The sequence below is a fragment of the Dendropsophus ebraccatus genome, chromosome 6, assembly GCF_027789765.1.
Source record: "Dendropsophus ebraccatus isolate aDenEbr1 chromosome 6, aDenEbr1.pat, whole genome shotgun sequence".
NCBI lineage: Eukaryota > Metazoa > Chordata > Amphibia > Anura > Hylidae > Dendropsophus > Dendropsophus ebraccatus.
In genome coordinates, this window is record NC_091459.1 from 63,375,365 (window position 1) to 63,400,184 (window position 24,820).

At 41.8% G+C, this 24,820-nt stretch overlaps 1 protein-coding gene across 1 annotated transcript in view; it reads right to left on the reverse strand.

The window, feature by feature from the left end:
- Positions 1-8,485: 8,485 nt before the first annotated feature.
- The window catches only part of LOC138795672 (probable cation-transporting ATPase 13A4), a 107,376-nt gene continuing 91,041 nt past the window's right edge, over positions 8,486-24,820 (reverse strand). Inside the window, exons 24-30 of the mRNA XM_069975059.1 lie at positions 23,228-23,324; positions 21,571-21,643; positions 20,163-20,337; positions 11,148-11,350; positions 10,942-11,030; positions 9,453-9,533; positions 8,486-8,846 (exon numbers count right to left, since the gene is read on the reverse strand). Coding sequence (XP_069831160.1) covers positions 8,628-8,846; positions 9,453-9,533; positions 10,942-11,030; positions 11,148-11,350; positions 20,163-20,337; positions 21,571-21,643; positions 23,228-23,324 — 937 coding nt within the window. The 3' untranslated portion in view covers positions 8,486-8,627. The remainder of the gene's footprint in view (positions 8,847-9,452; positions 9,534-10,941; positions 11,031-11,147; positions 11,351-20,162; positions 20,338-21,570; positions 21,644-23,227; positions 23,325-24,820) is intronic.

A 24,820-nucleotide genomic window follows, 5' to 3' on the forward strand; every position in this document is an offset into this window, starting at 1 on the left:
CAAAGGGTAAGGGTCAAAATTCAGAGAGTCAGAAGAAGAATAGCAGAAACACACCTTCTCTTGCAATGCAAGAATCCAACAATGTTTAGGCAGGGAGGTGCAGGTGGAGCTGCTTTAAATAGGTACAAGTAGATCTGGATTGGCAGATGGCAGTAGCAGGTGAAGACAAGCTACCTCTCTAAATGCAGAGCAGTTTTCGCTTGTGCACCCTAGTGACCAGAGGTGTCATTGCAGGAGGAGAAAAAAGATGGCAGAAGACACAAGCAGCCCAAGGATGAGCATGGAGCACAGCAGAGGAGGAGGACACATGGACAGATCTCATTATAACATAACAGGGCCCATCAGATGGATCCAAGAGCACTTGTTACTTTCAACGGAGCAAACTTAAGAGCCCCTATTACTTGAGGCGATGTCCGGGATCAAGTGAGCACCGCCGACCTATCACATGCTATTACAGCAAGGGGGAAAGTGTGCGGGGGGGGGGGGGGTATTAGGCTCCCCGGATGATCTGGGGGCCCATAGGAGGTAGCGGCAGTCTGCTCCTATCACACGGCCAAAAGCAATGAAATGCACGTCAGGGTGGTGGCGTCCCGGGGATTGGTATGATACACACACACACACACACACACAATAGGAACTGCGACTGTCTGGTCCCTTATTTGTGTGGGGTTTGAGATGCTTAAGGACATTTTTTGGGGAATTAACTCTTGATGCTATGATGTGAACTGATATATGCTATGCACTTGCACTTTATATTATATTGTTGATCATGTAACTAGTCCGTTTCATAATTTTGCCATTTACCTAATTTGTCCATTAATTCTGATTTGTGTCTGGAATCATGATGCATGATTTTGTCATCTTCTTCAGGACTGCCACTATTCTATTTTAATGTTTGGTCTTTTCTCTTTCCTTATTTAATGATGTTTTATGGAATTAAAGATTATTCTGCTACTTAAATTCAGTTATTTTGTTTTGCATGTGGTAAATCAGTGATACTGTAGTAGCATAACAACCTCTTGAACATAGCTGTACACTGATCATTATTGCATGGTTAGAATTTTGGTGTATGGAGAGACATTTTAAGTTCTTCTATTAAACCAAGTGATTATTATTATTATTATTATTATTTTATAAAGTACCCTTAATTCCAGAGCGCTATACAAACGATAAGGGTAACAAACAGGAACAATACAATATAAACACATTACATGAAGGCAAATGGCAGACTGGTACATGAGGAGAGAGGATCCTGCCCGCAAGAGCTTACAATCTATAAAGTCGTAATGGCCGATAATTGACCAAATACGGCTGATAATCACTTTGTGTAATAGGGCCTTAGGGTATAAACACACACATCGTATACGCAGCGTATTTACTGCTGCGATACGCAGCAAATAAGCAGCATATTAGATCTAAATAACTGAACACAGCATCAAATCTGCACCATCAAATCTGCTGCAGATCTGCTGCAGATCTGCTGCGTATACGGTGTGTGTGTTTGTACCCTTAAGGTTTTTTCAAGGCCCAAGGCCCCCTAAACCTAGAGACAGCCCTATATGGGGATATGATTGTTTTTAAGACACATGAATTCCATGGATAAGTTTAGGTAGATATCAGGCCTTTTGATACTTTAGTCCAGGTGGTTAAACATTAGGGAACTATTTTTTTTTTTTTAAACGATATTTTATTAGTGGCTTATGTAATATTTGAACATACATATTGAAAATTCATTATATATTCAAAAAGAAAGTCGCTCACAGGCAACAAAGGATTGTATGTTTACAATATCATACAGATACAATGAGCCTTTGTAATAACCTTAAAAGACATATTATCATATACAATACAACGTAGTCTTACCAAAAACATAGGTAGAAAAACAGTAACCTATAATATCACCTTAAAACATGGTATAGATGTCAGATATTCAAATATGCTACCAATAGAATGGAGAGAATTGTCTTTAACAGAGAAGATATTTAAGAGAAGATATTTGGAGTGCTCCCAGAGTTCCCTGTTGGGCGGCCATGCAATACCAATCAGTGTCCTTAAATTGATTAATGACAGAGTCTCTCTCTTCTATAGTAAAATCATGAATTAGAAATTGTGTCCATTTGGACATAAATGTTTTTGTTGATTTTTCTTTGGTGCGCAATACATCCAAAAGTTCCCAATGAAAGATCTCCTTCAGAGCGGAGATTACCTCAGAAATGTCTGGTAGAGTATCCAGTATCCAGTGTCTTAATAAACATTTCAGGGAAACTAATAGAGTTAAATGAATTCCTTAAGGGTGCATTTACACAAAGATTTATCTGACAGATTTTGGAAGCCAAAGCCAGGAATGGATTTGAAAAGAGGAGAAATCTCAGCCTTTCCTTTATGACCTGATCCCTTTTTATAGTCTGTTCCTGGTTTTGGCTTCAAAGATCTGTCAGATAAATCTGTCTGTGTAAATGCACCATTAGAAGTAAGTAATTTAGGAGAGGGAGTAGTAGAGTCTATATCAATAAAATGAAAAAGATAACTAAGAGGGAGAAGTGGTATGGCATGGCCCCAAGTGGACAAAAGATAGAGCCGCACAGAGTCCCAAAATTCCTGCACTCGCATGCAGGCCCAGGCACAGTGAAACAAGTCTGCTTTAGGAAGTGAACATTTCGGGCAACTGTTTATGTGAGAAGTGTGGGAGTTGGAAAAAGGAATATTAAAGGCATATATTGCCTTGTGTATAAAGCGGAAATGTATTTCACGTAGAACCACATTAGGAGTGGCAGAATGCACTAGTTGAGATCCTCTCAATATTTGTTGGGTCAGATCCTCTGAAAAAATTACGGAGGACCATTTTAAAAAAAAAATTTGTCTAGATAAATTCTTTTGAGAGCGTGATCCAAGTTCTCCATATGTATGTGATAAAGAATTATGCACTGGTGGTGGGGGAACTATTATTATATGGGAAATAATTACTGTGGGACCTAAATTGTTAAAAATAGTTTAGTTGCGTAAACTTAAATATCATATGTGATTATATTAAAGATTTATAAGATTTACGAATACCAGGTAATATTTTGGCAGTTCCCATCCAAGAGATGGTAAAGCTTTACCACATGGATAGAAGATGATGCCTATGGGTGCCTTTACACAGAGAGAATTATCAGACAGATTTTTGAAGCCAAAGCCAGGAATGGATTTGAAAAAATGAGAAATCTCAGTCTTTCCTTTATGATCTGATCTGAATAACAAACGTTATCACAGCGGACATCAAAATAATGATCATGGCAATTATTTTGGGACATCTTATGTGGGGTATGTATTTCTTTACTTTCTCCCTCAGCACATAAATCACAGTAGCACTGGACAGATCTCTTCACTACTCTAAATGATAGGAGGATATTGGAACTACAGAACTGAGGTTCTTGTCCTCCGTAGCTGTGATTGGTCAGTCAGAATTGACTGACCAATCTTAGCGATCAGCGGGTGGGAAGAGACACAATTGGCCAAAGGACATGACATTTAGCTATCTATAATAGCTTCAGTGTTTCCCCCAGATTCTCCCCCTGCCACCCCCAGCATCTCCCTAACTGCTCCCCCTGCCCCAGCGTCTCCCCCTGCCACCCCCAACTGCCTCCGCCCCAGCATCTCCCCAACTGCTCCCAGCATCTCCCCAACTGCTCCCCCTGCCCCCAGCGTCTCCCCTTGCCACTCCCAGCTGCTTCCCCTCCCCCCAAGCTTCTCCCCCGGCCCCTGCCACCCCTAGCTGCCTCCCCTCCCCCTGCCAACCCTAGCTGCTTCCCCTCCCCTGGCCCCTGCCCCCCCTAGCTGCTTCCCCTCCCCGTCTCCCCAACTGCTCCCCCTCCCCCTGTCGCCCCAGCTGCTCCCCCTCCCCTGTCGCCCCAGCTGCTCTCCCTCCCCCCAGCTTCTCCCCCTCCCCCTGTCACCCCAGCTGCTCCCCCTGTCCACCAGCTTCTCCCCCTCCCCCTGTCACCCCTGCTGCTTTAGACTTATTATTTTAGATGCACTTTACACATGAAACTGTAAATATGCTGTATGTAGTTGGCTTGAATAAGCATTTGAAACAAGAAGCCATTTGCATTTTTAGATTGATGGTAACAGTGCGTTCACACAGATTTATCTGACAGATTTTTGAAGCCAAAGCCAGGAATGGATCTGAAGAGAGAAATATCAGTCTCTCCTTTATGACCTCTTCTCTGTTTATAGTCTGTTCCTGGCTTTGGCTTCAAAAATCTGTCAGATAAATCTCTCTGTATAAACACACTATAAGGATATGTTCACACTGCGTATGAGTCCGGCCGTAGCTCGTACGCCGCCGTACATGTGCGGCTGAAACTACAGGCGTGGGAAAAGTAGACATGCGACCGGATGCGTACGAACCGCGAACATACGCCTGTAGTACAGTTATGCTTCCCTAGCTTCTTTCGGAGCGATCTGAAACAGGTCATTTACTTGGAAATCTTCGCCCAGCCCAATAAAACTCACAGAACCTTTTGGATCAAAAAATCAAGTTCAATTTGGCTGAAATAAGTACTTCGTACGAGACCGCACTGAAATCCACGGCCGTGAGTTTCAACATTTCCGTCCTCAAACAATGGTCTTGTTCATTTTTCACAGCGCCGTATACGATCCGGTCGTAAGCTCATACGTAGTGTGCATTGTGCGGGCGTATATCGTATACTTCCCAGCGAACGCATCAACCTCAAAACTACGTGCGTATATTCGCGGTTCGCACTATGGAGAAAGAGTGAACACACTCATTATTACTGAAAGGTATAGAATACAGCACACAATCCCTTTCTCAATAAAGAAGCAAACTTTCCCATAAATATTTACTTTATATAGACACTGACACATCTGAATGATACAACAAAATACTATGTACAAGCATTGTATCTGCATTTACAGATGTAATACTCTACATTACCTATTAGCATTTCACTTATTTAACTTACCACAAATATTTCTGAAATTGTCACAATTATGTATTAGTACAGTGATCCCTCAACTTACAATGGCATACAATATTTTTAACATACAATGGTCCTTTCTGGACCATCGTAACTCGAGACCAGACTCAACATACAATGCTATGGACAGTCAGGATCTGCAGCACATGTAACAAACTAGATGATCAACCAATTAAACTGGCCAGTTTTTATGGTAAAACCCCAGTATTAGTGAAGTGCCTGCACTGGTTCGCTGTCTAGTAGTGATTCTCCAGAGTATAGTGTGATACTACATGTCCTGTGCTGCTCTTTACCTGGGACAGTTTTCCATAAATTGTTGGTCTCAACATACAATGGTTTCTTCCTGGAACCAATTAATATCGTATGCTGAGGGACCACTATATACCAATTAAAAAAAAAGGTCAGGTTTAAAATAACAAAGATAAGTGGTGTTGTCCATACAGGTCCAGTTAATTACAGGTTCTTGTTTATTGTGTAAGATAAGTAAATCAATTATACTTATATCATAATTATGCTCTATAATTATACCTCTATGTTTATACTACAGTGGTCCTTAAAAACATATTTATTATTAGCATAACAAATGTCTAGATCAGATATCCAGTAGTTCCTGTTTAAGAATTTTGGCAACACACCTTGAGTGTACAGTTGATTAAATTCTGGCATCGGGCAAGGCCCAGATTTGACAACACACCTTCAATGTACAATTGATTTAATTCTGGTTCTCTAGGGATCATCCGATTATGACTGCTGGCTACACACCCACAGCACTGGCCTTATTCACAGGCATTTCTTTGGTATCAGTGTTGTGCTCTAAGCACAACATTCATAGGGGAGTGCTATTTTACTACATATGCAAGTAATACCCACCCTATGTTTCACACAGGGACGCTTTCCCTTTTCATTTTGTTCTAGTGTAAGATTAAAAAGTGACGGGTGAAGACATAATACAGTAGTTAGACAACAGTATATGCAATATTTTAATACATAACCCTTAAAAAAAAAAGGCCACTTCATAAAGATTAGTATGTTACTTGCATCAACTATTATGTAGTGCAATGGTGGGAGCAAATTAAACCAATCTTCAGCCATTAATATGGATATTTTGAGGGTAAATTAGGGTCTATTTACACAGAAAGATTATCTGACAGATTATCTGTCAAAGATTTGAAGCCAAAACTAGGAATGGATTTGAAAAGGGGAGAAAGCTCATGCTTTCCTATATGACCTGATCTCTGTTTATAGTCCATTTCTTGCTTTGGCTTCAAATCTTTGGCAGATAATCTGTCAGATAATCTTTCTGTGTAAATGGACCCTAATGCTAGGTTTACACGGAACGATTATCGTGCGTATTTGCACGATAACGATCGAATTCAAACAATAATCGCACGTGTAAACGCAGCGAACGATCGAACGACGAGCGAGAAATCGTTCATTTTGATCTTTTAACAGGTTCTTAAATCATCGTTCGTCGTTCGCAAAAAATCGTTCTGTGTAAACAGTTGTCGCACGATAGTCCGGCCACCCGCAGCCCCGCCCCGCTCATCCGCAGCCCCCTGCGCCGGCTCGATCGCCGCCCCCGCCGATCCGATCGCCCCCGCCGCGACCATACTTTTCCTGCTCCGCGTAGCAGGTCTTCCACATCCCCGGCTCCCCTCTCCAGTTCACTGATTGGCTGAAGAGGGGAGCTATTAATTTCAAACGGCTCCTCTTCAGCCAATCAGTGCTCCTCTTCAGCACTGATTGGCTGAAGAAAAGCCGTTTGAAATTCCCGGCTCCCCTCTTCAGCCAATCAATGCAAGGCAGCACTGATTGGCTGAAGAGGAGCCGTTTGAAATTCCCGGCTCCCCTCTTCAGCCCATCAATGCAAGGCAGCACTGATTGGCTGGAGAGGAGCCGTTTGAAATTCCCGTCTCCCCTCTTTAGCCAATCAGTGCTGCCTTGCATTGATTGGCTGAAGAGGGGAGTCGGGAATTTCAAACAGCTCCTCTTCAGCCAATCAGTGCTGCCTTGCATTGATTGGCTGAAGAAGGGAGCCGGGAATTTCAAACGGCTTTTCTTCAGCCAATCAGTGCTGAAGAGGAGCAGTTTGAAATTCCCGGCTCCCCTCTTCAGCCAATCAGTGCACTGAAGAGCAGAGCCGGGGATGTCGAAGACCTGCTACGCGGTGCAGGTAACGTATGCTCGTGGCCGAGCCGGCGGGGGCGATCGGAGCAGCGGTGGCAGGGGGGGGGTTGCGATCGGAGCGGCGGGGGTGGATGATCAGAGCGGCAGTAGGGGGGCGATCGGAGCGGCAGGGGTGGCGCAGGGGGCTGCAGTTGAATGTGGGGCCGGGCTGCGGATGAGCAGGGGGCCGGGCTGTGAGCGGGGGGGGGCGATCGCAAAACGATTTTTCTGTACGATATATCGTACCGTCTAAACGCTGATTGTTATAAAAAAAAATTGTTACTTCGAAATAGTTAATCATACTATCGGGCCAATAATCGCCTCGTGTAAACTTAGCAGAAGGGTAAGATTTAGAGGTGTGTGTGGTAATAAGGCTGGTAACGACTGCATATGCAATTGTTGTTAAGTCAAGTACATGAAAGGATAGGCACACAATATAATTTTTAGAAAAAAAAATTGGAGACATCCATAGTTAATATTTAGGGCTATTCAATCGTAACTTTTATTAAAATAACATTTTTGTAATTTTACAATAATGGGAAGTATTTACTTGTGGTCGATACATAAAAAACAACATGTATATAAACTCTTTAATCTAAAAGAAAGTTCATAAAGGAACAGCTATCATATGACTATTAAAAATAACATTTTGCACCCTAAGGCCACTTTAACACTGTAGTATTTTGGTCAGTATTTTGCATCAGTGCTTGTAAGGCAAAATCTGGAGTGGTAGATAAACAGAGAGAATCCTTTAATGGAAAAACTTTTATTTCTTCTACATTTTAGACCCATTGCTAATTTTGTTTTACAAATTCTTATGCAATATACTGCTGTATGGATTGGCCTAAGGCTGTATTGACACATTGCAGTTATGTCAAACTTGTTTAAAGTTTCTAAAATTGTAGTAAGAGCACAATACTTTTGTAAAACTAACGGCATAAGAATGAAATATATTAATTTTAAAATAGCTAAAATGCTCACTGTAATATTTATTGCCCAATAAGGAAAGTAGCTGTATATTTTAAAACAAGTAATTAAAATGCCTATGCTTTATTGGTTCTCTGCATAGACATTTTCTAAATGCTAAAGGGGTCCTATTACATGATTATTACGAAATGTTCCCACACTGAAACCCCTGTAGTCAACTCTGATCCATAAAGAAACCTGGCAGTAGGTTATAAGTTTCCATGCAGCACCACCACAAGGGAAAATATAGTATAACAGTATCCACACAGTAAAGATATTCTTTGTAATTGCTCTCCACTCTGACAAAAAAGATCAACCTCTATTCCTTAAAAAAGGTCTATAATTTTTTTTTCTAAATTGGACAACCTCTTGTGTTTGACTTTTTTTTTTACTTTGCACTGTTTATACTCAAAAGGACTATAAAAAAAAAATCAGGTTATGTAATTTTTTTTTTTTTTTTTTTTACACCTGGGTTCACAAAAGTAATGTCAATAAACCCGTGTCCACACTGACATGTCATACGTTTTCATCCATTTCAAAACTTGGATTCACATAATCTCCCCGATCACTTGTTATTGCTAGGTCTTTAGGAATTGAAACTTCTTTATGATTTAATGGAGGCCACTCTGAGTCTTTTGACAATTGGTACTGTAGCTTCTTATATGGACTTTTTGATCTATAATGAGTCAGATGTTTCAGCAAGTTCCATAGTTTTACGTTCTCAATTAGGGTTTCCTGCAAAAGTATAAAAAATAAAAAAAAAGTTTAATATTATAATTAAAAAGACCCTAAGAGATACCATGTCATTTTAGGATTCTGGTCCTTTAGGATCCCTTGTCAATAGATAAAAACAGGTCGATAGACTAGTCAAAACAGGACCTATTCTCTTTCGGGAGAAAGATACCCAGCATTCACCAATTTGTTTAGTTGCTGATAAGCAAGCTGATGAAGGCCATGCTTAGCCGAAATGTGTACTTCTGTAATATTGATGCATCCTGCACTGAATAAATGAACTAAACAAATTTATTAGTGCTGGGTATAGTTCTCTACATACTGCTGGATTCCTCTACGACAAGCACCACTGACACATGGAGTGCCATTCTTCCATTTCTACTATTCTCTTTCCTGACATTACTGTTTTAGTAAATACTTGTATTTCCCATCACTTGACTATTAGTGGCGACAATACAGAGTGCACAAATATTCCTCTGAAAAAGTTTCGTCGTAACAGCAAGGTTATTTTTCAGAAAGAAAAAAAAGAAAAAAAAAGAAGAAGATGGAAACTAATGGCAAAACGTAGAAAACTTTCAAATTATGGCCTGTCACATTTTGGTCACTTACCTCAGAAACATACGAAAGTGCTAATATAATGAGTAGCATAATTATTAAAGAACCTCTCCACAGGAGGGGGGTACATACAAGCTGCAAGAGGGGAAAAAAATAGAAAAAGACATCAAAACAATTAAAATGTAAAGACTATGGATAGCTTTGCTTTTTTTTTTAATACAGTGGCCAACATTTCTCAACAGTGGAATTTTAGCTCATTTCTAAGTTAGGCCATCATGTTCACACAATGTCAAAATTAATGAAAAGGCGTCCGATTTTCATAAAAAAAAAAATGCAGTTTTTGCAGCAATTTAACTGACTGCAATGACAATGCATTGAAGTCTATGAGAAGACAGACGTCCAATGCACACAGTATTGAATAAAGGACATTTTTGCGTCTGACGTCAAAATAATGAACATGATCATTGTCTTTTGCAAACAGCTGAGTTTTTTTTAGTAGTAGTTCACACGCAGTTTTTCTTTTCTCACCCTTTTCACTATTAAATTCAATGGACTTTTCAATTAAGCCGCATCCAAAGGCCAATTAGTGACCCCAAACTAAAATAATGTACAAACACCAGTCATTGCACTACGGGAAGGCCAGGCTGCTAAATAACGTCTATTATTTTAGCCTCAAAATAACAGACGTCATTTTAAACAGAGATGAAAAAACGTTGTTTGAACATAGCCTTAAAGGGGTTATCTGGATATGCAAAATAACTATGCTGTTGCAAATATGTAGGGGGAAAAAAAAACATTAAAAGAAGTTATACCTATCCCAATGTGCTCCCCCCATTGCCCTTCTACGGCCCTCCTGAGACGAACTTGTCTCGGGGATGCAGCCTGCTTAGCCAATTAATGGTCAGGGTGGGACAGCGTAGCCAGTTATTGGCTGAATGGACTGTCATCCCCAAGAGGAGTCTCAAAAGAGGAGGCAGGATCGTCTCGAGAAGATACTGGCGACCCGTGGGAGGACAACAGGGAGGGGGTAGCTTCTTTAATTTTTTTTACATACTTGCAACCATACAGCTATTGTTTTGCATAGCCGAATATCCCCTTTAGAGCTACAAAATTTTATTGATGTAGTTAATGACACATTAATGGTTACCGGTTCCCTTCCTTTCTGTCAAAGTGTCAGAAAAGTTCACTTTTACACTGGCTCAAATGGTGGCACTTTTCCTACACTTGTGTGGACCTTTTTTTCCACCTCATGCAATTTTTCATTTAATCTTTCAATATCGGAGGCAATATCACAGCATGTCTAAGCTCATGTCTGAGTTGAGCTACAAATTACATTTACAAAAGAAAGGAGGGCTTGGCAGGAAGGCAGTTTTGGGTATTGATACAGAATTACGCACCTTGCAGCATATTGTAATACATATGGAAAATTATGGGAAAATAAATATTATAATCCTATTACAAATTGTTTTCAACAGCTACAGTACAATGCACTAGGGAGGGGAGAAAGAAGGGAAGGAAAGGAAAGGAAAGAATTGGTACTTACTTCCATAGCAGTGTATAAATTAGATATGTTTGCAAATAGAAAAAAAAGGCACACTGCAAACTGGACTAGAATCACAATAACAAATAGATCTGAAAGAGAAAAAAAGAAAATGGACATTTACCAATATTTCCTGTACAGTAAATCATATATACTATTTGATTATATACAATTTTATAATATCTATCTTCACAAAGAAATGTACTTACAATTTTTATAAACTGGTTGTCTGAATGGCTTCCCTTTTGAGAATACAAAAGCGACGATTAAACAATTTAAAGTTCCTAAATACCAAACAGTTGAGTTTTCATAACTCTGGAAATTACTCTTTACATCTGGGTTCTGTGGCTGCAGTATATAATCGGTTCTAGTTGTGGTATTAAGATAACTCCCATTAGCTGGTCTACAGGCACTGTGGTAGAGAATACAAAAAAAGGATATAATTATTAGTAAATTATTAAACTATTATTAAATGTGTGAAAGACATACTACATCTTACTATTATTAATAAATAAGTTTTTTTTTGCAGAAACACATACTAAACACTTCTGAAACGATGTCCTTGCAGAACAAAGAATTATTATGCCCCCAGAAAAATCTGCTATTGAGGCACAGTCAGATGCCCCAGCACATGTAAGATTGTGAGAATCTGCTGACATTTTTATTGTGCGTTTGGGTATTACTGAAAATGAGGCACAGTTTTATTCCAAATTAACATACTGTATAGCATTTTCAAAAATAGCAGTAAGAATAAAATAGCAAATAGGAATAGTAGAATTACTATTATAAGGATTATAAGGATTACTATTAGTTTTGTTTTTTTTCCCTATACATAAATACTACACCTTGTTATCAAAATATAAAATGTATTCAGTTTGTGTTAATCCTTAAATGGTACCTATCACAAAGTACTGTACGCTGGACCCAATCGGCATGCAATCCATTTGCTGATGGAAGTTCGGGAATCCATAGAGATGATCAGCTTCAGCGTGACAAGTACGCTTTCAATTTGGTGCAGTTCTCTATAGGTTTTTCCTGTCTCTAATCAACATTTTATTTTATATTTTTCATGAGAGCAGTGTTTGGATCAACACGATTTCCCCTGTTTTTCAGAAGGAAATGCACCCTCCCACCATAAGGGCCAAAATTGACACTTGTTATTCCACAGAATGAAGGACTTCACCAATATAACTCATTGTTGGTATTATGTTGGAATGATTAAGGGTATAAACCCACACACCGTATATGCAGCGTATTTACTGCTGCGATATGCAGCAAACTCGCAGCAGATTAGATCTAAATAACTGAACACAGCATCAAATCTGTACCAACAAATCTGCTGCGTATTTGTTGCGTATCTGCTGCGTATACGGTGTGTGGGTTTATACCCTTAAAAGGGAACCATTCACCCCGTGGCCCCCGTCAGAAACTGACATACAGTGACATAAAGGTCAATATACTTACCACATCGCTCCCGGTCCCGTCCCGAAGCCCGTTGTTGACACGGAGAAATCGACGATTCTTGTTCTCGCGCCCATTATGGTAATGAGCGCCGCCGGGTCCGAAGTCCAGCCTTCTCCCCGCCTCCGACACTTGATTGATGCCAGGTCCTCTTCCTCCTCGTCTTCTTTCTTCTCGCCGGATCCCGCGCAGGCGCCGTGACAGTCGTTTTCGGCGCATGCGCAGTTCACAATTAAAGCCGCTCCGCAGCTTCACTGTTTACTGCGCGTGCGCCGATTGGCTCGAACACGTTTCCTGTTTACCGCGCAGGCGCAGAAGAGGTGATGAGACCATCGCAGCGGCGCCTGCGCGGGAGTTCGGCAGAAGACTGAAGACTGAAGACGTCAATCAAGTTCCAGGAGGCGTGGAGCGGCGACGAGAAGAGGACCTCATGAATAAGTTGGACTCGTCCATCGTTTCCTATGGACGTTGGACTCATCTCAGCTCATTACCATAATGGGCGGGAGAAGAAGAATCGGCGATTTCTCCGTGTCAACAACGGGATCCGGGACGGGACCGGGAGCGATGTGGTAAGTATATTGACCTTTATGTCACTGTATGTCAGTTTCTGCCGGGGGCCACGGGGTGAATGGTTCCCTTTAATGTTTTTTTCTACTGTTCAACTATACTTACAAGTAAAATATTTGCTGTCGACATATCACCAAGACATTGGTTAATTGGGTTAAAGATGTTGGACTGCTATTGTAATAAGCCTACTGTACAATGCATTGAGAAAGACTTTACACCTTTCACTTTTTTACATTTTAGTATGTTTTTAGTATGTTTGTAACATCAGTCTACAGTTTATACCTGCAGAAAGGAACAACCAGCTTTTTTTCTAGAGCCAACTACCCTACCAAACTCTTTAATTGGGGAAGAAGGGCCAAAACCAAATTTTCACCCTGCCTGAGCTCCAAAGAATCTCTGTACAGATTGGAGAAACTTTCAGAAGGTCAACCATCACTGCAGCACTCCACCAATCTGGGTTTTTGACAAAGTGTCTAGAAAAAGGCTTCTCCTTAACAAAAAAAAACCCAAAAGATCTGTCAGGAGTTGGCCGTCACGCTCGGCTCCCAGTACTGAAGCCTGGGGCCATCCTCTCGCAAGCATTCGCCAAAGCATACGGTGGATCGAACGGCTGGTTTGTGAGGAGCGCACCGACTGCATCTGGCCTGGCCAGTTGCTAGGGACGTGGCAACATAGCTTTGCATTATCTGGGGCTGGGACTCCAGCCTCCATAAATATCCTCTTATGTGTGTCCTTCATTGCCTGCGATGAACCTGAGTGTCAGTACCTGAGTGTCCCTTGACCTAGCATTTGTATTCTGATTTCCTGGTTTCCTAAGTTCTAGCTTGGCTTTTGACGTTTCTTCTGACTCTGGTTTTGTACTGCATCGACCATGGGTTACTGACCCGGACTGTTTACCCTGCTATTATTGTGTTTTGTCTGTCTTGACTGTCGCCCTGTTATTCGCTGCCACCTAGGCAGGGTCTGCAGGGCGGGTGTCAGCGCTAGAGCCTCACCTGTCCCATATGCTCTAGTCTTATAACCTTACATGATCTGTCCAACACCATCCCGATAGTGAAGTATGGTGGTGGCAACATTATGCTGTAGGGGTATTTTTCAGTGGCTGGGTCAGTAGCCCAGCAAGAGCCCTGACTTAGACAAAAATGGCTGTCCATTAACAACCCCTAGCCAACCTGACGGAGCTAGAGAGGATCCACATAGAATGGCAAAAAGGGCCCAAATCCAGGTGTGCAAACCTTTTTCATACCCAAGAATATTGGAGACTATAATCACTGCCACGGTGGTTCAACTAAGTACTGGATAAAGGGTCTGAATATTTATGACAATGCAATATTTTGGCTTTTCTATTTGAATAAATTTGCAAAGATTTTTAACATTCTCATCAACTGGTTTCATAAAGTTATATAGATTTGTAATTTACTTCTATTTGAAAATCTCAAGTCTCCGCAAACACATCAGCTGCTGTATGTCCTGCAGGAAACATTGTTTCCCTATCGTCCCATTGGCATCACAACAGAATGGGGTAAATTCGCCCCTGCGAGCCCCTGGGACGAAGGAATCTTTTAATGAAACAATCAATCAATCATTTTAATCCCCTCCCACGGAAGTATAAGTGGGCCCCCCCCCCCTCACCTAGTCAGTCTTTTTTTGCTTCGCCTGTTTAGCCCCAGGGGACCTTGCCCCTCCTACCTAACTATGCTTTCTTTTTCAGGCTTTCAAGAGACGGCTTTGCTACACAGTTTGTACCTGTGTCTAGCGGCACCACGTTGCCCGCCGCTCGTGGATGCCGGGGCTTAGACCGTGCGTTCCCGGTAGTTCCTCCCTCCGGAGGCCGGACAGCGTCATGACGTCCGACGCCGGCGTCGCTCAGTCATGACGCCGACGCCGCTCGTGACGTCACCAGCGGCCGCGGCGCTTCAAAAGACCGGCGGTAAGCCAGAAAGCCGGATCCACAGCGTTCTCCTGGTGAGTGTAGCTTGCTGGGATCTTTTGCTGAGTCCTAACCTGCGGTGAATCCTCTGCTGTGCTTCACATCATCCTGTGTGCTGATCTACACTTCCAGCAAAGTAAGTGGAGATAGTCTCCTAATGCTAGGCTGCCATCTAGTGGTAAAATGAGAGTATTACAGGCTAGGCTTGTATGACCACTACTGATATATGGGAATATGCATATTTATTTCAGATGTCAGCCATGGAAACCAGTCCCACGGGGAAAAGAGTTTCTAAACGCAAACATTTTTTCTGTGCTGACTGTGAGACACCATTGCCAGATGCATATGAATACCGTACGGAGATTTTCTGCTATCAACTTTCAGGTTCCTCATGTGTATATTACGTATTAGTTACGTGGTTATATGTATTTTCAGTCCGTTGTGCTTCCTGTCGGCCTAAGCCTAATGAGGAACCTGATGTACAAGATGTGGTTGTATGGGTAAAGGATTACGTGGAAAAAACACTGAGTAGCAAGGAATGTCGCCATTCTCGCCAGAAAAAGAGATCAAAGCGTAGTGTATCTCCTTCTGTTTCCCAGCCTGTAAGTACGGTCTTTTTGCCTGGAGTTCCTTTCTCCTCCTCCGGTTGAGTCTGTGTATTTTTTTGCCTAGGGGTCTATTGTAAAGGTGATTAAGGAAGATAGATCATCGTCATCGTCAGAATCTTCTTCTTCCTCTGAGGATGACAATGAGACCTTCAAGGGATACTTTCCTATGGACAGTATATACAAATTACGTAGGGCTGTCCAGGAGGAGATTCATCCGGAGGAGCGAGAAGACGGGGGTTCTCACGCCAAAAAGCCTAGGGCTTTTTCGGTTGGAGAAACATCTTTGTCCATGATGCAGAATGAATGGAAGAAGCCGGAAAAAGCTCCGGTGTTAAGTAAAAAATTTAAAACCTTATATGTCCTCAAGGAGGAACAGTGTAAGGATTGGAGTGAGCCTCCTAAAGTGGATACAGCTATTGCTAAATTATCCAAAAATACTGTCCTACCAGCGGAGGATGGCTCTAACATAAAGGATCCCATGGACAGAAGAGTAGAGGTGGCATTTAAAAGAGCATATAATGCTGCTACAGCTCAAGGAGCTGTGTCTATCTCTTCCTTTGAGGTCTCTAGGAGCCTCAGAAGGTGGTTGGCCAAAGTCCAGGAGGATCTGGAAGGTGGGGTGAACAGGGACAAGGTCCTTCGTTCATTCAAAAAAGTTAACATGGCTATAGATTTCCTATGCGATGCCGCCTCGCAAGGAACTAGATTAGCTGCAAAATCTATGGCCCTGTCTACAGCAGGACGCAGAGCCCTTTGGTTAAAACCATGGGCTGGGGATTCCAATTCTAAGTTCCAGCTTTGTAATTTAGAATACCAACCTGGCAGATTGTTTGGCCCTGAACTGGATAAAATTATGGAAGAAATGTCCGATAAAAAGGGTAAGTCCCTTCCTCTAACCTCCTCGAGCGGATCATTTAAAAATCGTAGTTCCTTTCGTAGGAACAAGTCCCCTCAGAGAGGAAAAAGTCGCTACCAATCCAGAGGAAAGGGTAGATATTATAATAAAAGAGGCGGAGGTAACCAGCAGAAGAAGGAGTCCGCAAAGAAGCCGGACTTCTGACGCCAGAAGCATACCTGTGGGGGGACGTCTGGTTCATTTTCTTCATGCTTGGGAAGCATTAATAAAGGATCCGTGGATTGTAAGCATTATCAGAGAGGGTTATGTGCTTCCTTTATCAACTCCTCCCCCCCCAAGGTTTCTTACCTCCCGTTATCTAGGTCCTATAAGGCATCCGGTGTTGGAAAAAGAGGTTCTCCACCTCCTAGCGGTCGAAGCCCTAGAAGACGTCCCTCAGGCGGACATCGGTCTAGGGGTGTATTCTCCAGTGTTTCTCGTGCCGAAGCCATCCGGAAAGTGGAGGCTTATTATAGATCTAAGGTATCTAAATCGGTTCATGGAGAAGAAAAAATTCCGCATGGAGAATATAAAATCCGTAAAAGCCCTCCTCCAGGAGGGGGATTTTATGGTAACAATAGATCTCCAGGATGCCTACCTCCACATACCTATCTTGCCTGCCCACAGAAAATTTCTACGAATAGCGATCCAACTCCAAGGGAGAATAAGACATCTGCAGTTCAGGGTACTTCCATTTGGAATAACCTCAGCTCCCTTCATTTTTACAAAGGTGGTAGCGTCGATCATGGTCAACTTCAGGTTACAAGGGATAAAGATTATACCTTACCTCGACGACTGGTTGATTATGGCTCAGACTCAGACTCTTCTGAGTACTCAACTGGAATATGTCATGGACATTCTGCTCCAGTTGGGATGGCTAATCAACCAGGAAAAGTCAGACCTGATCCCGTCCACAACGAAGCTGTTTCTAGGATTCATCATAGATTCCAGACAGATGAAGTTATTTCTTTCTCCTCCCAGAGTGATTCGGATCCAGAGAGGAGCACAATTTCTCATTCCTCCTCGACAGGTCTCACTCCGGACCCTAATGAGATTCCTGGGACTGCTCTCCTCTGCAGCGGAGGCAGTTCCATGGGCGCTCTGGCACATGAGGCATCTCCAGAAAGAAGTCCTGTCTACATGGAGTCGGAGACTAGAAGATCTGGACGCCCTGCATGTCCTGTCAACAGGGACGCGACAGTCGCTAACTTGGTGGAGACAGGTGACACATGGAGTTTCGATAGCCGAACCACAGTGGATCACGATAACGACGGACGCCTCAGGCTCAGGTTGGGGTGCACATCTGGAGGAGAAGTTGATTTCGGGGGTATGGAGCAGACAGGAATCCGCCCTTCCATCCAACGTTCGAGAGCTCAGAGCAATCTACCTGGCTCTGTCACACTTCTCTCCTATACTAACACAGAAGGCTGTCCGGATCAGAACAGACAACATAGCGTGTGTGGCGTATATCAACAAGCAAGGAGGTACCAGATCATCTCTACTTCTCAGAGAAGTAGAGTGTATCTTCAGATGGGCAGAGCCCAGGATAGCCAGGCTATCTGCTCTACACATCAGAGGCATCCACAACACCTTAGCGAATCGATTGAGTCGAGGGTTAACGGTTCCGGGAGAATGGTCTCTTTCCAGGAAAGTGTTCATTCTGTTAACCCGGAGATGGGGTCTTCCGGAAATAGACCTCATGGCATCAGCAGAGAATGCCAAACTGAAGAACTTTTGTTCCCTCTACTCAGTAGACAATCCAGCGATAGTAGACGCCATGTCCATTCAATGGACCTTCCAGCTGGCATATATATTTCCCCCAATCTCTATGATACCGAGGGTTCTCATAAAGATCAGGAGGGATCAGACGTCAGTGATCATAATCACTCCCTTTTGGCCCAAGAGGTCATGGTTCGCCCTCCTCATGAATATGAGCAGGGGGGAGTTTTGGAAACTCCCCTTGATACCGGACCTAATATCGCAGAGACATCATCTATGCCAGGACCTTCACAGCCTCAGTCTCACGGCGTGGAGACTGAGGGGGCCGTATTAAATTCTAGAGGATTGTCTGAGAGGGTACTAGCTACCTTATCTCATGCTCGTAGTACAGCTACGAACAAGTCTTATTCCCGTATATGGAAGATTTTTCAGGCATGGTGCCTTTCAAAACAGATCAACCCTTCCAAACCTGACACTCCTCAGTTGTTAGAATTTTTTCAGGAGGGGTTTGATAAAGGATTGACGCCAGGTTCAATTAAGGTTCAGATAGCGGCAATTTCGGCCCATCTGAACTATAAATTGTTCCAGATTTTGGATATAAAGAATTTTGTTAAGGGCATAACAAGATTGAGACCCAGGGTCACCAGACACGTGGACTCCTGGGATTTGTCGTTTGACCTTAGAAGTCTTTGCCGTCCTCCTTTTGAACCTCTGGATGAGGTTGACTTGAAGTTTCTTACCTTTAAGTGTACCTTACTTTTAGCAGTAACTTCTGCTAAACGGGTGGGAGAGCTTCAAGCCCTAGGATCTACACCTCCATACGTTATCTTCGCGGAAGATAAAGTAACATTGAGATTTTTACCAGGGTTTCTTCCGAAGGTACCATCATTTGCCAATATTAATGAACCTGTCATCCTTCCAGTTTTTTCTCCCAATACCCAACCTCAGAGCCAAGTGGATCTCTCTTTGTTGGACGTATCCAGAACTCTAAGAATATACTTATCCAGAGTGGATGCTTTTAGAAGGGAAGAAAACTTACTTATCCTGTTTTCAGGTAGAAATAAAGGAAGAAAAGCATCCAAGCCCTCCATCTCCCGATGGATTTGTGATGCTATTGGATTATGTTATTCTTCTGCAGGAAGACCTCCACCAGAGTTTACAAGAGCCCATTCCACTAGATCAGTGGCTTCTTCTTGGGCAGAAAGAGCAGCAGTACCATTACAGGACATTTGTCAGGCTGCCTCATGGTCATCATTGTCTACCTTTGTCAGGCACTACAGGATTGAGGAAAATCTTTCTTCAAGAACGGCCTTTGCCAGGGCTGTTCTTAACGCTGCCTCTACAGATGACCCACCCTAGGGGAATTTACTTGCTAGTTCCCCATTCTGTTGTGATGCCAATGGGACGATAGGGAAGCAAAAATTATTATGTTAATTTGTTTTCCCTGAGACCCATTGGCATCACAGGACTCCCTCCCTGTTATGTTTCGTGCTATGAGACTGACTAGGTGAGGGGGGGGGCCCACTTATACTTCCGTGGGAGGGGATTAAAATGATTGATTGATTGTTTCATTAAAAGATTCCTTCGTCCCAGGGGCTCCCAGGGGCTCGCAGGGGCGAATTTACCCCATTCTGTTGTGATGCCAATGGGTCTCAGGGAAAACAAATTAACATAATAATTTTTGCTTTCTTTTCAGTTCGACACAGTGCTCTCTGCTGCCTTCCCTGTTGGAGACAGAGCAGTAAAGGTTTTCTATGTGTGTTTGCTACTGCTCTAGACAGCTCCTGTCTCAGCCAGAGATGTCAGCAGAGAGCACTGTGTCAGACTGAAAAGAAAAAACATTTTCTGTAGGACATACAGCAGCTGATAAGTATTGGGCACAAGGCCACAACATAACATGTGAAAAAGTGAAAGAGACTGAAAATGTGTAGACACTTCAAGAAATCACCTTGTTGAATGAAAATACCTTACTAAATTGTGGATATAGTGTTTATATACAGTAATACATTTCCTTAACCCCACACGTGCAGTGTATTTTGCTTACCTATAGATGTCACTTGAGCTGTACCACATTTGGTTTTGTACAATCAGAAAGCCACATATTTGTAAGATGAGACTTAGGATAATGTTAAATATTACAGAGAGAAAAAGTGGAGGAGAGACCAGTTGTGCTGGTGGTCTATACGGGGAAAGCTTTGGATAGGCATGATTCAAGCTCACTGAAACAAAGAAAATATATGTTAGGTGTATGTTCTGGAGCTTCATCTATTAGCTAGAGAATTGTATCTCTTACTTTTAATGATTTTAAGGTAAAATGACAGGTGTGTAATCAAATCCCTCACAGATTAGGAAGCCTTTACACACAGATTTATCTGACAGATTTTTGAAGCCAAAGTCAGGAACAGACTACAAAAACAGAGAAGAGGTCATAAAGGAAAGACCGATTTCTCCTAATTTCAAATCCATTCCTTTCTTTGGCTTCAAAAATCTGTCAGATAAATCTCTGTGTAAAGGTACCCTTACAGATGATCACATGTTGTCTCAGCAGTGAGATATTCCTATGATCAGCATCACTGCATTCATTTAAGATGATAAAATATAATCTAAAATACTAAAAACCTACAGAGCATTTTTTTAAACTTTAAAATGCATGGTATTTCTCTCACCCCCCCCCAAAAAAAAAAAAAGAAATAAAAAAAAAAGCTTGTGACGGCATTCCAAAGGAACAATTATTAAAGCACCATTAACCCCTTTCACTGCCACCAATTTGTGACACATTTGTAACATTTCACCTTCAAGGAGCCAGAACTCTCTACTATAAAATTGTTTTATGCTGTTCACTTTGCAGTAGAATTGATATTGTTAATCTGTGGGTCAGTAAAATTACAATGATACCCAATTTGCATAATCTTATGTTTTACTAACTGTGAAAAGGTTTAAAAAAAAAAAAAAAAAAAGAAAAATGCAGCAGCAACAAGGCTTTGAATCACCTATTTTAAATCTCTATAAACATTTATATTTTTTGTCTACAGACCAGTATGAGGACAATTTTTGTGTGCCGTGATGTGTAGTGTTTACTGGTAGCAGTTTGCAATCTTTTATTCTTCATTACATTGTAATAGCTCAGACAATTCTGCATACAGTAATACCAAATATATTTATTTTGGTTTACTTTTTTTTAGGCTATGTTCACAAACAACGGCTGTTAATTAATTCCGGTCGTAAGTAGCGTTAAACAACGGCCATTTGCAGCTATTTGTATTGTGAGGGTTTTTTTTAATAATTAAAGTCCTTTCCCTTATAATAGTTCAAGTCTGGTGACTTTTAACCTACCACTGTTCTCTGCTGTAGCTTCTTCCCCAACAACAATCTCACGTCTATATATTTACAGAATAATGAGTATAATAGGAATGTAACAAAGCATGGATATATAAAAATGCACTTTTACTTACTTGTGACACTAATGACAGTAGTTATAGCCAAATCTTGGAAAAGGAATTGATAGTTTGCATATGTATTTTTTTCCTGTTGGCAAAAAAAAAAAAAATTAAAGAGATTTTAAGGCTGAGCCGTTTGCTAAAATGTATGCTGTCTTGTTTGTGCCAATCCCCTCAGGAATACAGCACTAACTATACTATAACTATTCTCTCTCTTTTTGTGCTTTTATAAGTGTTTTACTCCCTCCTGGCTTCTTGGAGTAAAGACTTGTAACTATGTTATATGGGTTCTTCTACCACCACAGTGGAACAGTGACCAAATTCCAACCATCTATTCTAAATACTGTGATTTTGCAGCCCTAGCTCATTCACACCCGTATTCTACAGGATCTACAGGGTTAGCCATCTACAAAGTTATCTGTGACATCACAATAGACTTTATCTGAAAGACTACAACACTCAGCTAATGTGGACTATTCTCCTTATTGGACCCCTGCAATGTTAAGAATGGCCTTCCAGAGTGGGACTCTAAATGGAATGATGGTGCTTGCAGCCCTAGGGAAGGCTAAAGAAAGCCTAGCGAGGGCTGAAGTACATCACTTGACTATTTTTGGCACTCCAACATCTAGAATCAAGATTCCCTGAGAACCGTGCTGTCAATTTGCTTCGTTCTGCGAAGAAAAATCCAGCCGATTCGTTAAAGAAACTCACAAAAAAAAAACAATGGCGGTCGCACATACTGTCTGGAGCGTCACTGGGCAGAAAAAAGGGATTAACCATAATCGATGTTAGCACCTCCTCCTTTATACAAGGCCATTAGTTAACTGAAGTGGCCAGTCAGTTGTCTGTGGAGGAGAGAGCAGGATTGCAGCAGGCAGTTAAAGCAGAGCAGGGAGAGACTAAGGGTGGGTTTACACATAACAAAATCGCAGCGGATTTCATGCTGCAAGTTTGCAGTCAAATCCGCTGCGATTCCCCTCCTGTCAATTTCCATAGGATTACATTCTCGCAGCGGAATTGTCATCCCGCTGCAAGTATGAAAAAGGCAGCCCTCTTAATTGGATGATTGGCTGATTGAACATTTTTTAAATTCCGTTTTTTCCGATTTTTGACACTTTTAAAACAACATTCTTTAAAAAAAAAATTCCCTTCTGTAATAGTCCCAGTATTGTAGCTACTATAGTTTTGGCTGTTTTAATGAAATTTGTTAAGATTTAATGCGCAAATCTTAACTAGTTTGACTGGAAATTTACAAAGCTTGCAAAAAGTATTTCCGGCTGCTTTGCTCATCTCTACTGCCACAGAAAATAAATGGAGCAGCAGTCAAGTCTGCTGCTTGAGCTCTTCTGGTCCATTTTTGGGAGGCGCATGATTGAGATTGGAGAAGCGCTAAGTTTCTATACTGGTAAGTCCCCTTTAATAGAATTAATGCTGAAATTTTATGCATAAAATTTATTATGTCAAACGCTGTTTGTAAGGGACCTATAACAGAACACAAACAAGTGTACCTCTAATGTACCTCTGCATATGCCAATTTAATAGAAAAGGGTGGTATCATATAGGTTTTGGTAATACAGACTTAATAATTTACAGTGTTCTTCAATAATATGCAACATATCACAAGTAAAGGTTTCTATAGTATGTTCAGAGAATCTCAATATTGCCATCATACCCAGTAAAGTAGCAGCACACCAATATACTGGATCATGCTATACAGTGCCATGTACTTGAACACACAGAAGGAGGTGACCAAAGCAGCTCTTCCTTCCCTGCAAGAAAAGAAAATATCAGATTAGGATAATAAGAAAAATAAGGAAAACTTTTTTGAAACAAAAACACAAAACATTTTATATAATTATATTATATATATATATATATATATATATATATATATATATATATATATATATATATATATCTCAACTAACATAGTTATACTTGTAGCGTACATTGGGATAAATATTTTTGCCAATACATTTATTTAGCAAACGTATCTTCTTATCCTGGTATACCAACTTTGAAAGCAGAGTTGGTAACCTTTGTGAGCAAAACAGTGGTTTGACTGGTATATATATCTATATCATAAAAAATGAAAGTCTGTCTGTCTGTCTGTCCCATATAGACTTCCAAACGCCTGAACCGTTTGACCCCAAATTTGGCAGGCAGATACATTGGGTGCCTGGGAAGGTTATAGCGAAGGTCCGGTCTTCGCTATATGTACAGGAGAGGAGGGGAATGCAGAAGAGCGCCCCATAGAGATGAATGGGAAAATCTCCATACTGCACACACAGGTGACATAATTAGCTGCAGCTTTGCCCAGCAGTAAACGGCAGTTGGGAGCCTTAGCAACCAATAGGATTTCTACTTTCATTTTCACAGGGAGCAATGGTTGCTAGGGCAGCTGCCTCACAACATCCACAGAAATAACTGGTAGACCCCCTACTCCATCTATACAGTACATGTATACAGGACCCCCTACTCCATCTATACAATACATGTATACAGGACCCCCTACGCCATCTATACAGTACATGTTGTAGGGATCTTCCCAGGGGATGGTGTGTTTGGACACAGTTAACAGCAGACTTGGACTTTGGCGTTTATTTGCAGCATAAACAGTTCATCAAACAGAAACACAGAAGCACCGTGCTTTAAGAATAAAACAAACAAAAAGGTCTTGCCCGTCTGGGTGCTTACTAACAGGTTGGCTCACCTATCTAACACTTATCACAGTGAGTCTTCCACCTGGATACCGCAGGGTATACATAAGCTCCAGCAGAGGCTTTATTCCCAGGTTACTCCCAAACAGACACCCAGGCTGTTCACTCCTGGCTGAGAGCAAACACTGGATCCTCTGCAGTGCTTTTACCTTGTCAGGCTGATTAGGGTCAGAGACACCTGACCCCAAAACCTGACCTGGATCGGGGGGAGGGAATGGCAAATCCCATTACCAAAACCTACCTGCCATTCCATGTAAGTCCAGGCCCGGGAATAATAAATAATAGCTCAGCAGCATAACACTGCTGAGCACAGATCCCTCCTGGACTTACCATCTCACGCTACGTATTAACCTGGGTGAGATGTACATCCCCTCGAGCACTTCTCCCGTGACATGTCCACATATCCCCCCCCTCTTTTTCAGACCGGAGGGCTGAGCGTTTTGTCCCCACAGACAGTGTACCCTTGATAGGGCGTCAGCATTTGCCTGTAGCTTCCCTGGCCTGTGTTCCACCATGAAATTAAAATTGTGTAGGGACAGAAACCA